The following is a 15307-nucleotide window of genomic DNA, read 5'->3' as shown; positions in this document are numbered from 1 at the left end:
GTGTCCATGTCTCAGCCAAACAGTATGACAGGGAGCACAAGTGACAAAGATTGAAATCATTGTCTGCCTGCATCGATATCAACAATGCCATGTACTCTTGTTGAGCGAGTCCATAACACCATAGGCAAGGCCGATCCGTCAAGTGACTTCCTGGTAAGACCACGCGGAGGGTTGAAATTTGCTAGAACAAGACGGAGTACACTAACCTCAAACAGAGAGAGGTTTATATTAGGAAATTTCTTTGTCCTGTAGTGGCCTAGATATACCTGAAGATGGTAATCAGAGGTCAATATGGATTTTACCTTTATTGTAAGTAGGGCGTATTGTGGCCTACAAGAATGCACGACACTTGCGTCTAGCAAAAAACTGCACCAAAAGTAAACAATGGAAATCCTTGTACTTGTGAGGCATAGCAGCTGGAGTATGACCTCATTGCAGGAGCCCACACACCAAGCTGCTTGACCCAATTTGCTAAAGGAGGGTCTGAGGAATGCAGTGCTAACAGTCACTTCTAGGTGGCTTGAATTTTTCTTGGCAGGATTTCAAACTTGGTTCATTATCACTCATGTAGATACATGTCAAGCTTAAGAAATATGTAAAACTTTCAATCTAACATTTAGTACACTTTTAGCAGTAAAAATCTGTCTATGCTGCAGTAGACATGTGCAAATTTACTATTTACTTCAAGTAACATCAGAAGCTACTGTAGCTTTGAATTTTATTTGGAGATTCCTGAATTTATTTTGAATGATGATATTAGAGACGTTTACTTGGTGTTTAATTTTTTTAAAGCTATTATACAGGTGCAGGACTGAGTGACAATGAAAAGCAAAGGCAATAATGACACCTACATCCTCACAAGATACTGGCAGCCTGTCATGCAGATGGGGGGACAACTAAGGCATGAAGAGATTTGAGTGCCTATGAAGATGTTGACATTATCAAAATATCTAATCATCTACATCATACAGCTTTTGATAAATATTATCAAAGATGGAATTGATGAAGTTAGTTATAACTAACTGTGCTCTGTATCATATTTTAAAAACTGTATGTCACAGGTGCCTTATGGGAATGTCTGAAAATATACCTTCTGATGCTGATTAAATAAAAATGTACTTCATGTATGCCAGTTTCATGACAATGGCAATCAAAACATGAGCTAAGTATAATATCACCACAAATATCCAAACAAGCAGATTTTTTTAGCATTATAACTTACAAAAATAATAATGACTAAACACAAAACATCTTTTTAACAATTCTATTATACAGTAGGTTAAAACACTGTCCACACTTTCATAATAACCTGATGATGTTTTTATTACTTTCATGTTTCCAGATGACATTAAAAGCACACCTTGAAATACTGCAATTTATCAGTCTTGTATGTAAAACCACTAACCTAGCTATCTGGGTATGATGTCCAACCCTTAGTTGTAATGTAGTAATGCTCAGGGCTAGGCTACCAGTGTTGGGATACATCTCTATGTCCTTCCACAACACTGCCAGCTTTGACCCCATTTATATTTAACAGTTTATACTAATCCTTGAGGGTAAGTGGAATAAGAAAATATTTTATCTTGAGAGGCACTTAATATATCAGCAAGAAAAATGTACTTATGACTCACACTACTGCCCAAGAAACAGATCTACATCTCAATATTCATGAAAAGTAACTTTTGTCCTGTGCTATGTTCACTACTCTAATCAAGCAGATTAGTGAACAGTTTGTAATATAGTAAACAGAAGAAAGTTATGACAAAATGAGCAATTGTTGAAGCCTTCTCCCAAAAAGTGATGCCACTTCACCAAATCCATCATGAGTCAGCCACACCTAACATCCTGGGTCCTTTCATTGGACACAGCCCAACATATTTGGCACAACCTAGTTTCTTAATTTCATTAGAAAAAAAAAAAAGCATAAGCTGTCAATACCTTCATTCTGAATTAAAAGCAGCAACATGTCTGTTTCACATGAGAAAAGGACTCCTGAAGAAAACATAGTCATTAAGGAAAGAGCCACTCACTGTTGAAACAACAATGGAATGAATTCATTTAATAGCTATTTTGTAGTTTAACACTAGCCATCTACAACCTTCACAATTCAGATACAATATGTACCGAGATAATGAGGTATGATGAATGATACTGACACAGCTTGTTGGCTTGCTCCTCACTCAGTATGCTGCCTAAATGCAGCAGCAGTAAATAAATAAGTCTTGTGTGAATACACTGATGAAAACAACCTGATAGATAGCATTTTGACCTTATTCTGAACTCAAAACACACATGCCTGTGTGGACACCTCACCATTAATATCACTTGGCCTTACTTTTCTTTACTGTTTCATACAACCAGGTCAAAAAGTATCAGGCATGTACTGTTGGTCTAAAAGATGTGTGAAAAGTGCATATCCAGCAGTTAGGCAGTTCCTCTGTGTACTATTTGTCAGAGGACAAAATAACATCACACATTAAGATTGTCAGGAGTACAGAAATGGGGGATATCATACAATATTGTCAGTGGCTGGGCATGGCTAAGTACTGTAGCTTTCCAGTAACACATTAGAAAGTTTCTCATGAATTGAGCTCTGTCATTCTATTCATGTTTCAGTATCAATACAAACAAGATTTTATTTACATTATGTTTGATCCTGCCTAGAATCATAACAAAAGTATTATCATTGACTTTTATCTACATCTATAAAATATATTTCATGTATATAATCACAGTAAGAACTATATGGAACAGGGACAGCCATTTATTCAGCAAAAAATGACAAGAATTTTTCTGGTTTTCTCTTGGGTGAATACTGAGCTTACAATATTTACATACATGAGCATACTATGTAAATACACTGGCAGGATGCTTAAGTGCATAATACTGAATTTCAATGTTATGTATATCATTTGGAATGAACTGTCTGATGAAGTGCAGCAATGAAGCAATACACACCTCCATCACCACCACAGCTCCTCCAACCATCATCATCTTGGCCATAGTGGTGGTGGTGCTGCTTCCTGGCATCACCTCTCCTATCCTCTCCACATATAGACCTGTGAGATTTCTACAAGACAATGTGATATCTATCTTGTTTGTATTAAAATAAGTTTGAAGAGTTGGTTAGATATTATGGATGTTCCTGAATTTGTGGGCCAGCAGGCTCCTCCAAGCTGCACTGGACAGGTCCTTCATAACACAAGTTGATGACAGCTGAGACATCCAAAATAGTAAAGGCCTAAAAAGTCACTCCAAAACTGAAATATCTCACATAAACATTAAACACATAATCCAAATATTAACCTTAAAATTAAACTAAAATATAAAATTATTTATTTCCCATAACCAATCAAAAAATAAAACTTCACTTTGTGATATTAACTCAATAAAGTTCAAAGATTTGCAGCAGCGATATTCCAGTCACATTCTATTACATGCATGCCATGTGGCCCACTAAACTCCACTCTTGTACAAACAAATTCGCAAGATCAAAGATATAAGCTTTTCTACTGAACACACGATGAGCAAGAAAACTCCACTATAGTCGGTTCACTCGAGTCTGAAGTGTGATTATCGTGCAACGGTAACCTGCAGCCACACGGCGTGTCCGATTTCACGGATACTGTATGCTAGCCTACTCATACTAAACAGTTGTCAGTGTCAATAACATGCAGGCAGCAATAGCAAATACTGTCAATTATAGTCAATTTTGAGTTAGAAAATATTAGTAATGTCGCAAATAGCTGTGTTATTAATATAAAGCCTGCTAATTTTTCTCGATGGTGGACAGCTTCAAGGATGTTTAATAAACATAATCAGCGATCTTGTAAATTAACAAAACAGCTATTTGCGACAATGCTAATATTTTTAAACTCATAATTGACTATAACTGACGGTATTTGTTATTGCTGCCTGCATATTATTGACACTGATGACTGTTTACTGTGCGTAGGCTAGCATACAGTATCCACGAAATCGGACATGCCTTGTGGCTGCAGGTTGCCGTTGCACAATAATGCACACTTCAGACTTGGATGAACTGACTATAGTGTGACTCAACACTGATCCAGTTACAATACTGACAATATAACAAGAAACATAAATCATAACTTCATAAACAAAACATACTAACAGTTTGTGTCCTTTTATAATTGTTTTGTGTGTTTAAGTTTAATACTAAAATAATTTAAGTACTATCACATCCATTTTTATGTTACAAAGAAAAAAATCAGAAAATGATTCACAATATAAAACCTCTAGTTTTTTTCTCTTTTTTTTATTTGCTGAATAACACATGCTATAATAAAATCATGTACATATTGCCTAATAATCTACAGTAAACCCATCACTTTCCTCCACCACAATATACTGGGCAAGGCTTTTCTCCATAAACAACATCATATTGACACCGATGCAGGAACACAATGCAGACATCATTTCAGGTTTAGCTCTTGACATATCTTGCCCAGACACAAAAGAGGTAGAAACTTTCACTGGCCATAACAAGTTGTCAGTAAATCAGGTAACTTATTCGTGTCTTGCTTACGTCAGACATGAAGTGACACAAGCTTTCAAAGGATATAATATGTGTTGAGTTCTAAAGTTTGTGTAGTAGTGATATGATCATTACTAGTTGGCTGAGATGTATTGTATTACTTTATTTTATTCAAAGCAATTTATATGAACTACTGAAAATAAAGACTGACAGTGGAAATTCATAGAGGCAGAAGCTTGATAACCCCCCCCCCCCCCTACTCTCTCTCTCTCTCTCTCTCTCTCTCTTTGTTAACATTGCGACTACCTTTAAAACATCATGTCATCACGAAATCAAATACATATTCATCCAAAATACTGCTGACCATATTCATATTTAGATGCTGTGTATATTGAGAAAATATAGGAACATGTTGACTTACATCAATACTCTTTGAAACACTCGCATAATTGTCCAAGTGTTTGGCTTAGTAATGCATTAAATGTCTCCTTCAGGCACAAACGGAGGTCACTGGCCTGACAAGTGGTGCATCAAGCCATTTTGCTCCCTGTTTAGTCATGTTCAAGTGGAACACACGTTCATAAGCAGTTTCGTACACTTAACAATCACGTTACACATGAACTTATTATTATCCATTAGTGTCTTCCACCATTGGACTCTTCAGCAAATTAAGTCAGCCCATGAACTGGTGAGCTACATCTTTTGGCTCTTCAAGAAGCTGACATCCATACCTTTGCAGACTGAAAAAAGGTATAACTTGCTTCTGTACTTTCACTGCTTTGTCTCACCCAAGATGGCAGTTAGGTCTCTCGACTCATCCAGGAGCTTGTACGAGTCCATGAACACTTTCCGCACTCTCTTGAACACCTCCTCATCATACACAGATCGAGCAGTGTTTGTCAGATCAAATGGTTCTGGAAGAGAGAGACGTGTTATTTTTATACCTTCACTTTTCTCCTTTCCTGTATTATTTTTAATAAGGCCCTTGTTGATAATGAGGCAAAAGGGATGTCAATCTCATCTGCTATGATGAATGAAAAAACTTCAGCAATGCTTAATAACTATTCAACCACAAAACATTCTAACAACACCTAGTTTCCATCTTTGTTGGAACTTGCATAATACTTTTAATCTGTGTTAAAATAAAGACAGCAGAACATTGATTCAATGTGAATCTATTCATTATTTTAGATTTAGTGTAGCTTTTCTAACAAGTTTTTTTTTTTTTTTTTTTTTACAGCAAGGGAGGCAGCTCAAGGACAAAAATACAACAAATAAAAGTCTGCTAGATGCTGCTCCAAACAAAGGCAAAAAGAAGGAGGCCAAAAGAGAGGTCAATTTTGGGTTGAGAGGTGTCTTGATACTCTCCTCCTGAATGACTGCCAATATCATTACTAAACCATACTCACCATAAGAGTAATTTGAATTTAAGATAACTTCAAGAAAGTACAAAAATTGTACAAAAAATTGAACAAAAATTGACACCTGTTACTGATATGTAACCCCTACATTTTATAAGTCATATTGGAAAGTAACTGCACCTTAAAATCTTGTTACAATACACATGAAACCACTGGACAAATTATTGTAAAAATAATAATTTTGGCAAGTTCTATTTTTAATATTAAGGTCAGGTAAGATTTGTCATTATTACACTATGGTCCATTGTTGTACAGCTTGGTGGTTGTCACGTTTTATAGATTTTGTGTGTGGTGGTAAGTATGTGAAGGGTGAATGGCAGGAAAACAAAGGCCAAAGATCAGTTTGCATCTCATAAATTATGCTGTGGTTATTTAAACATTTAACAGCATTATTGGCATGGCAGTTAACTTGTTAATTTTTAACTCCTCAAGTGTTATTGGAGTAAGTTACCCATATAGTTTCCTTAGATCTTGAAACACTGCCAATTGCTTATTGGAGTGCTTCATTGACTATCAAACCCTACAAAACAGTGTGTGTGTGTGTGTGTGTGTGTGTGTGTGTGTGTGTGTGTGTGTGTGTGTGTATTTACCTAGTTGTAGTTTTACAGGGCCTGGGCTTTACGCTCTTTCCAATGGTGTTTTTGGTTTTTAGCTGTGATGAATAGTTTTTGAGATACAGAGGTTAAAACAGTTGGGCTGCCCGAGTGTGCTTGGGGGGATATTCGCTTCCTCGCCATGTGCACCAAAAGGGTTAAGTGAGTGCTTGTTTTAGTACAATATTACAGAGCACAGTATTATTTTACCTAAGAGAGATATCTGAACAGTCACCAATTACTAAAACAGTTTTAATACTTCATAATTACAGTGAATTAATCACTAAAACAAACCTTCAATGCAAAGATATTTCCACATTCGGGAATCATTTTTGCTGGAAGGAACTGAGCGGCAGTGAGCAGTAGGTACCGTTCCTCCTGTCCGAACTGAGATTGTCTCCTCAATAAACCTTAAAAGAAAAAAATGAGAGGGAAAATTATTCACACAGAAGTAAATAAGTAGTTTGCAGTCTCCATTCTACTTTAAGATCTACAGTCTCTATCATAAAGGCCAATTTCATTACCAGTGAATTTCATCTTATCTATTTTACTATTTATTTTAATGTGCAGACCTAGTGTCGTTTAGGCTGTGTGTGCCAGTGTGGGCAAGTTTTATATACTGATGCTAGAATACAGTGTCTGGTACAAGTTTTAGTGCAGATGGGGCCTACAATTGATGATGTACAGGGGAACTGATAAATTAGTAATGATGGCAGACAGCAAACATCGCTGACTCTGAAAAGTACAAATGACATTGCTCACAATGCTGGACACAAAATAAACCCCATCTGCTATGGATTTTGTGAATGGTAAAGAGGACAAAAGTTGCTGATTCTGTGTTGTGGGTGGTACTCATGACTATAGTCTTTTTTTATATTTTTTATCGAGGCAAAAATGCACTTGCATGAGCCTTTTTCTCTCAGAAAGTTTACTGCAAGCTGACTGGTTGAATATCAATGGCATCACTGTATAGGTGCCATGCACGAGAGTAACTATTCACACATCGCATAAGGGTTACCTTCTTTACGCCAAGCTCTGGCGGACCAACAAACCACACCGCGCTATATTCATCAATATAGACAATATTGAATTAGTTTCTATTGGTGCAATCTGTTACCTAACAGAAATACAGTCACTTTCACACACATTAAAATAAATTAAGAATTGGCCAATAAGAGTGCAGTACCATCATCCAAGCAATGATACTAAGTCTGCGAGTCCAACCCTGAAGGATTATCCCAGCCAACTCTCGTGACACTGACTACAGTAAATAAGTATTGGTTCACATTACCCAGTAATTATTTCAAATAAAATTATATTATTCGGACATCATATATACAACCAATCAGCTAAAAGCAAACTTTCTGAGGAAAATGGGCATATCTATGGGCAAGTGAATTTTTGCCTTGATTAAAAACAGACTTTAGTTGTATATTCATAGTAAGTAGCAATCCCAATGATTGTCTGTACAAGCTGCAGCTGAGTTCCACCAATGACTGTACACACCAATTTTGTACATGGCTGTTGATGTCAGTTGCTGGCTCTTGCCCAAATGATGTGGGATGTAAAGTGAATCTGAGATAGAGAAAACTTCATGTATATATAAAAGAAAAAAAATTAGACTGTAAACCATTAAGAATGTGGATTCAAGAATCTCTTATCTATTATGCCACTGGATGCCAAGCTATTTAAGTAAATATTTCAACAAATGTTCTTTAATAATTGTCATGAAATACAAATAAAATACAAACTTACTTGAATTTGTTAGCAAAATGGTCTAAAAAGCCATGGAACAGCTGCCCCAAACTGAGTGTGTTCTTAGAAGTAAAAACGGGCATCTTCTCCGTGACATTGATGTTAGTAACTGGTCCATGAGCACGGAACTTCTCGGGGAAGATCTTCTGAAGACATGGCAGCACTGGGGGTTCCACACCTTCTACACCACCACCATGGAAAAAGAAAATAACAATTTACAAATTTGAAGCACTTGACCTTGCATAATGTAACATCTAAGCACCATGCTTTACTAAGCAGGCAAAATGATCATGTATCTCTGGCTTTTTCTTTCTTCTAATGAACCATAGGGCTTCATGCATGTTTCTGGTACAGTGGAGCCTCGGTTCTCAAATTTAATTCATTCCTAAAGGCTGTCCAGAAAATGATTTACTGAAAAACTGCAACCTTTTTCTCATAAGAATCAAAGTGATATGGATTGATCTCTCCCCAGTACACAGAGGATAAGCAGCTTTATAAATGACAGAACTGTTTAAATGCACAGACAACAACCCCACACACACACACACAGAGTTAAGGTGGCAAGAACATATGGGCCAACAGATTGCTGGAACTGGTTTTGGACAATACAATGATGCAATGGGTGACAGAGAAAACGAGATTTAGAGAGGAGAATGAATCATCGAGACTGGATCTGGTATTTACTAAGGGAATGGAACTGATTGGATTCACTTTTAGATACCTTCTCCCACAGACATGACTAAATTCTTTTTGTATTTTTTCATCTTGTACCAAGTATCTGCAAGTCTGAGCATTTCATCAACAAACAAGAAACTATAGACCTTCCATTTACTTAGGATTATACTTCACTTTCAGTTGTACTCTTAAACATTGCGCCGCCCAAGCACACATATTTAACAAGGCTTTCGCAGGAGTTGTAGGCATTTCCATGGGTAGTTTTATGACCCTAGTGGTAGTTTGAGCCTTCTTCTGTACAATGAACCGAAAATACTACTCATAAGAACCCGATTGATCTCTTTTTTGGCCTTTGGAAATAGTTGATGTAAGGGGTGGAAATGTCTAAGAGTACCGACCTTTACCCCTTTAATGTAACAAAAACATAATCCTAAGACATGAAAAAGTTTGTACATTACTGTTTATACTTATTACACAGGATATTGTCAGTCCACTGATTACATTGTAGACACCAGTTTTAAAAGTTGGAAATCAATGATGAAGAATATATTACAAAAAACAAAGTATGAGCTGACAACTTACTCTGGAGGTAATGAATTACCATGAGCACTAAAGAGTAGGAGGAAATGGTCATGTTCTTGGCATTGTTGATGTTGTGGTGCTGGGCCCAAAGCTTCACCACCAGAACCAGGGGCCTCACCCGCCAGTCCACTGAAAAGGTTGGATACAAATCAGTTTTGGCACACAAGCCATTTGTGTTTTCAGTACATTCAATACAGGGTAGGCTCGCCAATTCGTACGCGGTTCTCCAATTAGCACGCGAAAGTGCGAGAAAAAAAACTGCCTATGTGAAATGCGGTAAGTTGGAAGGATGGGGTGTGTCTCAAAATTTACCTTAACTATCTGGCTATAATCCCACACACAGGGGGGGGGGGATTACGAGGGTGTAGAGGGTGTCTGGTGAGTCTTGATAGTTAGGGAAGGGGTATTATCACATATTTGCATCACTGGATGATGTAACCGTGGTTATGAGCTTACAAGATGATTGTTATGACACCTAGAAAACACCAGCCATCTGCTGCAGGCAGGATGGAAAAAAAAGAGATTTTGAAGCAGCTGTGACTCAAATAATTGTAATTTTCCTTACTTTTAGGTTAAATATTATATGATTATGCAATAAAAATAATAAAAAATTGCCAACATCCCAGAAGCCTCTTTTTCTTCTGGGGGGGTCAAAGCTGTTTGGGTAAAAAAAAAAACAAGAATGCTACTCCTGTAAAAAGAATACAAGATGCCAAAGAAAAGATCAAAATATTGGTCTAAGTATGTCTGCTTACCCTCTCACACTGTCCTATGAATCCCAATCACCTTACATCAGCCCACGGATAAAACACTAAAAAAAAAAGATGAGCCTCAAAATACTCACACTGAGAGTAGGAATTAAGAAGGTGGGTGTTGCGGATTCCAACAGCGTTATTGCAGTTGAGGTCCACATCAACTTGAGTTTGGGCATCTCGGAACTTGAGGATTGGCACCTTTGCCCGAATAAGCTCCATCTTCTCAATAAATGCTGAAATACATGCACCATTAAGCAGAAGGTCATAAAAAGAAAACAATTATCAACCAAAATTTGGAATAACTTTCCTACCTTAAATACAGATCAGCTTTTCTTCTTCCTTAATTACTTCCACCCCACATTGCCATCAGGGCATGTAGGCTCTATGCCAGGCTCCTGAATAAACCACTTCCAAACAACTTATGTACCAGGGCTATATGCTGCTTTTTGAAACACATAAGAAATTGGTCTACTGGGTAGCATACTATTCAGAGAGCATGCACCATGGTTGCATCTCAAGAATAACTATATTTAACTCAACTGTTCCAAAACTATTTCAAAACAGATGAGAAATTGGTTTACTTGGAAGAAGGCATGAGGGGAAAAAATAACTTTACACCTGTAACAACAACAACCTTCACTACGGGGGGTTTGAATCTGCAACCAGTGGAGCTGGCAGACAGACACCTACTCACAAATTCCTAATGCATGAGTTAACCAGTATTTTCTTTTTTTCCAGGAACTGCCCTCCTTTCTCTATAAGATGTCTTCTTGTGAGTAAGAAGACATCAGTCCCCACCGAATTTGACTCTTCTTTTCGACTTTACCTCCTCATCCTCATCCTATCCCCTTTGTGAGAGCAGTGCATAATGTTTTTTTTTTTCTAATAACTTTTGTTTTGCATGAAAGCTGCCTCCTTTGCTGTGAAAAAATAACACAGATAAATAAATGCAGGGGTGAGGGCCAACCAACACTTTACCAATGACCCAAAGAGCATACCGGAGGACATTTCTGTATCTAAGCGAGATCGAGCAATTTTTAATCTTTTTTTTTTCATCCTGGGATATTCCAGATTTCAGGATATATATAGTAGTCCTGGGATATTCTCCCAGTAACTTGAGACATACCTAGTAAATAATAGGGTGCAAGGGGCTAATAATACTGTAGAAGATAACAACTACAAGTAACAGTACTACTACTATTACTACTACAACAATACCAACAAGATATGAAGCTAAACCTACAACAGTTATGGAGCTCCCGCTGGAGGATGCGTAGGATGGCAGTTGCTTCAGTGCGCTGATCCAGGTCTCGGCCAGCCACCATCAGGCACATATCCACATCACTCCAGTCAGCCCCAAACCCACTCAGTGAGGAACCCACCACATATAATCGGCAGTTTGGTATAACAGCCTGGACCCAATGAACATTCTTTCAAAAGAGAAAATAAGTAGTAGTCAGCACAACAACAAAACTTATAAATAGTTATTATTCAATTGCCTATATTTTGTTTGATAATACATGACTAAAAACCCTCAAAAAACATCTCAACTTACCCGTATGGCTTTCAAGACCTTGTCTTTCAGCTTCAGCTTCTGATTAAATGTCTTGTTTGTTTGCTGATGTTGTTTGAAAAAGTCCCACACCTGCTGTGATAGGCCATCCCACTCTGAGCCATTTAGCAGCTGGCTGGGTGTGTCCACAACCTCACACTTCCATCGTGGGTCCCCTTTTAACTCACAGCTGAAGGTCCCAGCACGATCAACCAATGGTACACTTCTGTCCCAGGCAGCTTCATTTCTTTGAGTGTATCCACTGTTATGGTGGTTATTGTGGTATCTGTTGTGATACCCCCGACCCTGATTGTACTTGCCATAGTGTGGCAGCTCCCCCCCAGTGTTATGGTAGCCATAGTCTCTCCCATAATGGTTATTGTAGTGGCCATAGTTATTGTAGTTTCTCTCATACCTGCGGTTCTGGTATGCTGAGCAGTCCCTCACAACAAAGTTGTTTGGATAGTGGTGACTATAGTATTGGTTACCCCCAAAGCCCCCACCATTAACTTGACTGTGATGGTGATACTGATTAAACTGGTTATTGTGTATGGGTTTGACTTGGTGACTTGGATGGTGGTACTGCTGAGGGTAATTCTTGTGAAACTCTTGATGGTCAGCAGTGCTACTGCTACAACTACTACTGCTGCTATAGCTATTGGAGGTACTGCCATTGCTATTGTGCCTACGCTTTTGCCGGGGGGTGCGGTGTGACCCCTGGGAGGTGGTGCTGTAGGAACTGGGTGAACAACTTCGCTGCTCCAGAGTGCTGTGGAGGAAGAGGAGGAAGCAGTTATCAGTGTTGCCAGAGACAAAACAACTGGTCATCTCTGCCAGCAAGCAATGGTGATGCTTGAATAAACATTACTAGTCATATTCTTCCTCACTAGTCATTCATTCTGCCCTAAAACTGGGCATCACTACAAAAAATATTCCCTTTGCTCTCTATATAATACTTATTGAAGCATTAATATTCTAATGAGCAGGTGGCCAAGGAAATTCTGCCAGGTTTGAACCAGAATGGCTTTGTTTTGCAAGATATAGCAAGGGCAGCAATGTTTTCCTCTGCTTTACTTTCGTATGAAATTATCCAAATTATTTAAATATCACAGTGCTTTGCCTTACAGCCTTTGTAGAGAAACAGATGAGGTATTGCATTCTCAAGAAAAGAATGAATGGGAAATGGACCAGGAAAAACTTAACCCCTTCATTTCAGGGCCTCACTTATGAAGTCAGTACAATATATGGGGTGCCCGTACCCTGGAAATTAATGTTTAACTAATAAAATATTGATATTTTTAGATGAAAAATCATTCAAGAATATTGTATGGTATATCATTTGAAAGCTTACTGATTTTTCTACATTTTTATTGGTGAATTTATTTATGATTATCTAATATAAAAGTGAAGAGAATAGGAATATATATTATTATTGTCAAGGTTTTACTTATTATCTTTGTGTGTGGATGGATGCCTTTCCAAACTGAATTTGTACTACATTACATAGTACTTACGTCACTCTCTTCACTACAAGATATAAATAATCAAAATATATATAAAAATCCATTTCCACATGCATGTTTCCCTTACATTCTCTCTCTCTCTCTCTCTCTCTCTCTCTCTCTCTCTCTCCCCAGGACTGTGAGAGAGAGAGAGAGAGAGAGAGAGAGAGAGAGAGAGAGAGAGAGAAATTTTGTCCAAATTAAAGAACCACAAACCATGAATTCATAAGGTACCAAGATGATATTTGAATGGCAGGGAAGGAAAATTAGGAACCCCAGATTAAGCAAGGAACAACCAGGAACAATTGAAATAATTTTAGGCAGTCAATTTTTTGAAAGAGCAACAAAAAGCATAAATCATAAGTAACAAACCCACTTGGTATCCTGTTTAGTGTTTGATGTGTCTGGCACACTCTCCGGAGGTAAACTCAGGGTTCCAGGAGGGGTTGAACAACGGGAGGAGTACCCAGTGTCACAGCCTCCACTACTGGTTGCCTCTGCAACATTATCTCTGCAGAAAGAGAATGAATACATTGGATAACCTACTAAAATATGGGTCTCATAGTTATTTTTCCCTTACTTTCTTCTGGAGTAATCTGAAATAAATTTAGGTTTTTAGTAGATGATGCTATTTTTTCCAGGTTGCGGCGTAAAACACGCACCTTTTTAGCTAAAAAAATGTCAAAAAGTTACCCCTGCATGGTATACGCCAAAGGTACAATTTTGATTGATTGATATATTACGTGCAAGCAGAAGCCCCATCCAGAAAGCCTACCAGTGGTATAGGTTAAATGTTAAAAAAAAAAGCTGTTCTCAGCATGTCACCTTTCCTTCTCCAATCCTATCGAGGTAACATTGTGTGTTCAAGTTAGACACCAATTAAAATTAATTTACTATTGCACATTTACTCTAGTGCATATTTGTAATGTGGCAAAGACTGGGTAGCAGCAAATCAAAACTTCAAAGGTATAATTATGTAACCTTACCTTTTCTCCTCATTTTGGGTGCCCTTCCACAGGGCATCTTGCAGCAGTTTTTCAACCTCCTTAGCATTAACTGCTTGGCTGGGAAGTGGCTGTTTCTGTCTAGACTGCCTAGTTTCCTCCCCTGGGCACACTGGCAAACACACTTCCACGTCATACTTTAGGATGGGTTGGGAGAGCTGCTCACACTCACTCCTGTCAATACTACTATCTGGTTCTGGTGGCCTCTTAGCGCTTGTGCCTTTGTTCTTGTTGCTGCTATTACTACTATTGCTACTGTTGTAATGACTGTGGCTCCCAGTCTTGCTGGAGCCTTTAGTGTTGTAGTTGCTGCTGCTACTGCTGTTGTTGTTCTTGTCCCCTCTTGTAACAGTGACAGCTGGTTGCACAGAATGAGATGACACCATTCTGGTTGGAACCCCAACACAAAAGTTGTTCCTGTTGCCGTGACTTGGAGGAGGGCAACTTAGATCAGGTATAACAAATTCTTCAGATGACTGTACTTCCCTGGAATTTTTCACTTGATGGATACCTTCAACACCACCAGTGGCTACAACCCCACAGATCACACCACTCACACTCCTGCCACCTGTGCTGTATGAACTGAGATTTGTACTGTTACAAACAACCAGGTTTTCTGGGGAGATCAGGGTTGCAGTGTGCTGATTGTTAACACAGCTCTGCCAATCAGAGTCAGGAATGTGGTGCAGGAGGGCAGGGTGCAGATGGGTGGTTGGGGGGTGAGTGCACAGCAGTCCTGGAGCAGCTGGAAGGTCGTGGGTGAAGAAGTGCTGGATATTGTCTTGGAGCTGCTGGCTGTCAGACACACCACGGTTGGCTGCCACCTGAAAGACATACATTTTTACTTCATTACTGCAATGGAGTCAATACAGGTCCATTTTTCTACCACACATACCTGTTAATCCTTATTCTACTACTACTAAGTATTTTAAAACATCTCAAGAGGATACTGAATCACAATGCTATGCTT

General features: G+C 38.3%; 1 protein-coding gene across 7 annotated transcripts in view; it reads right to left on the bottom strand.

The window, feature by feature from the left end:
* Positions 1-290: 290 nt before the first annotated feature.
* LOC126981096 (uncharacterized) overlaps positions 291-15307 on the bottom strand; it is a 27637-nt gene continuing 12620 nt past the window's right edge. For all 7 annotated transcript variants that reach the window (XM_050831790.1, XM_050831787.1, XM_050831793.1 and 4 more), the window contains 10 exons: positions 14320-15161; positions 13710-13844; positions 11835-12600; positions 11523-11709; positions 10369-10512; positions 9525-9653; positions 8268-8448; positions 8019-8087; positions 6807-6922; positions 291-5412 (listed from right to left, as the gene is read on the bottom strand). In XM_050831790.1, the coding sequence (XP_050687747.1) occupies positions 5270-5412; positions 6807-6922; positions 8019-8087; positions 8268-8448; positions 9525-9653; positions 10369-10512; positions 11523-11709; positions 11835-12600; positions 13710-13844; positions 14320-14723 (2274 nt within the window). In that variant the 5' untranslated portion in view covers positions 14724-15161 and the 3' untranslated portion in view covers positions 291-5269. The remainder of the gene's footprint in view (positions 5413-6806; positions 6923-8018; positions 8088-8267; positions 8449-9524; positions 9654-10368; positions 10513-11522; positions 11710-11834; positions 12601-13709; positions 13845-14319; positions 15162-15307) is intronic.

The sequence above is a fragment of the Eriocheir sinensis genome, chromosome 46, assembly GCF_024679095.1.
Source record: "Eriocheir sinensis breed Jianghai 21 chromosome 46, ASM2467909v1, whole genome shotgun sequence".
Classification (NCBI taxonomy): Eukaryota; Metazoa; Arthropoda; class Malacostraca; order Decapoda; family Varunidae; genus Eriocheir; species Eriocheir sinensis.
Note: the sequence above shows the minus strand (reverse complement) of the source record. Positions and strands in the feature narration are given on the sequence as shown.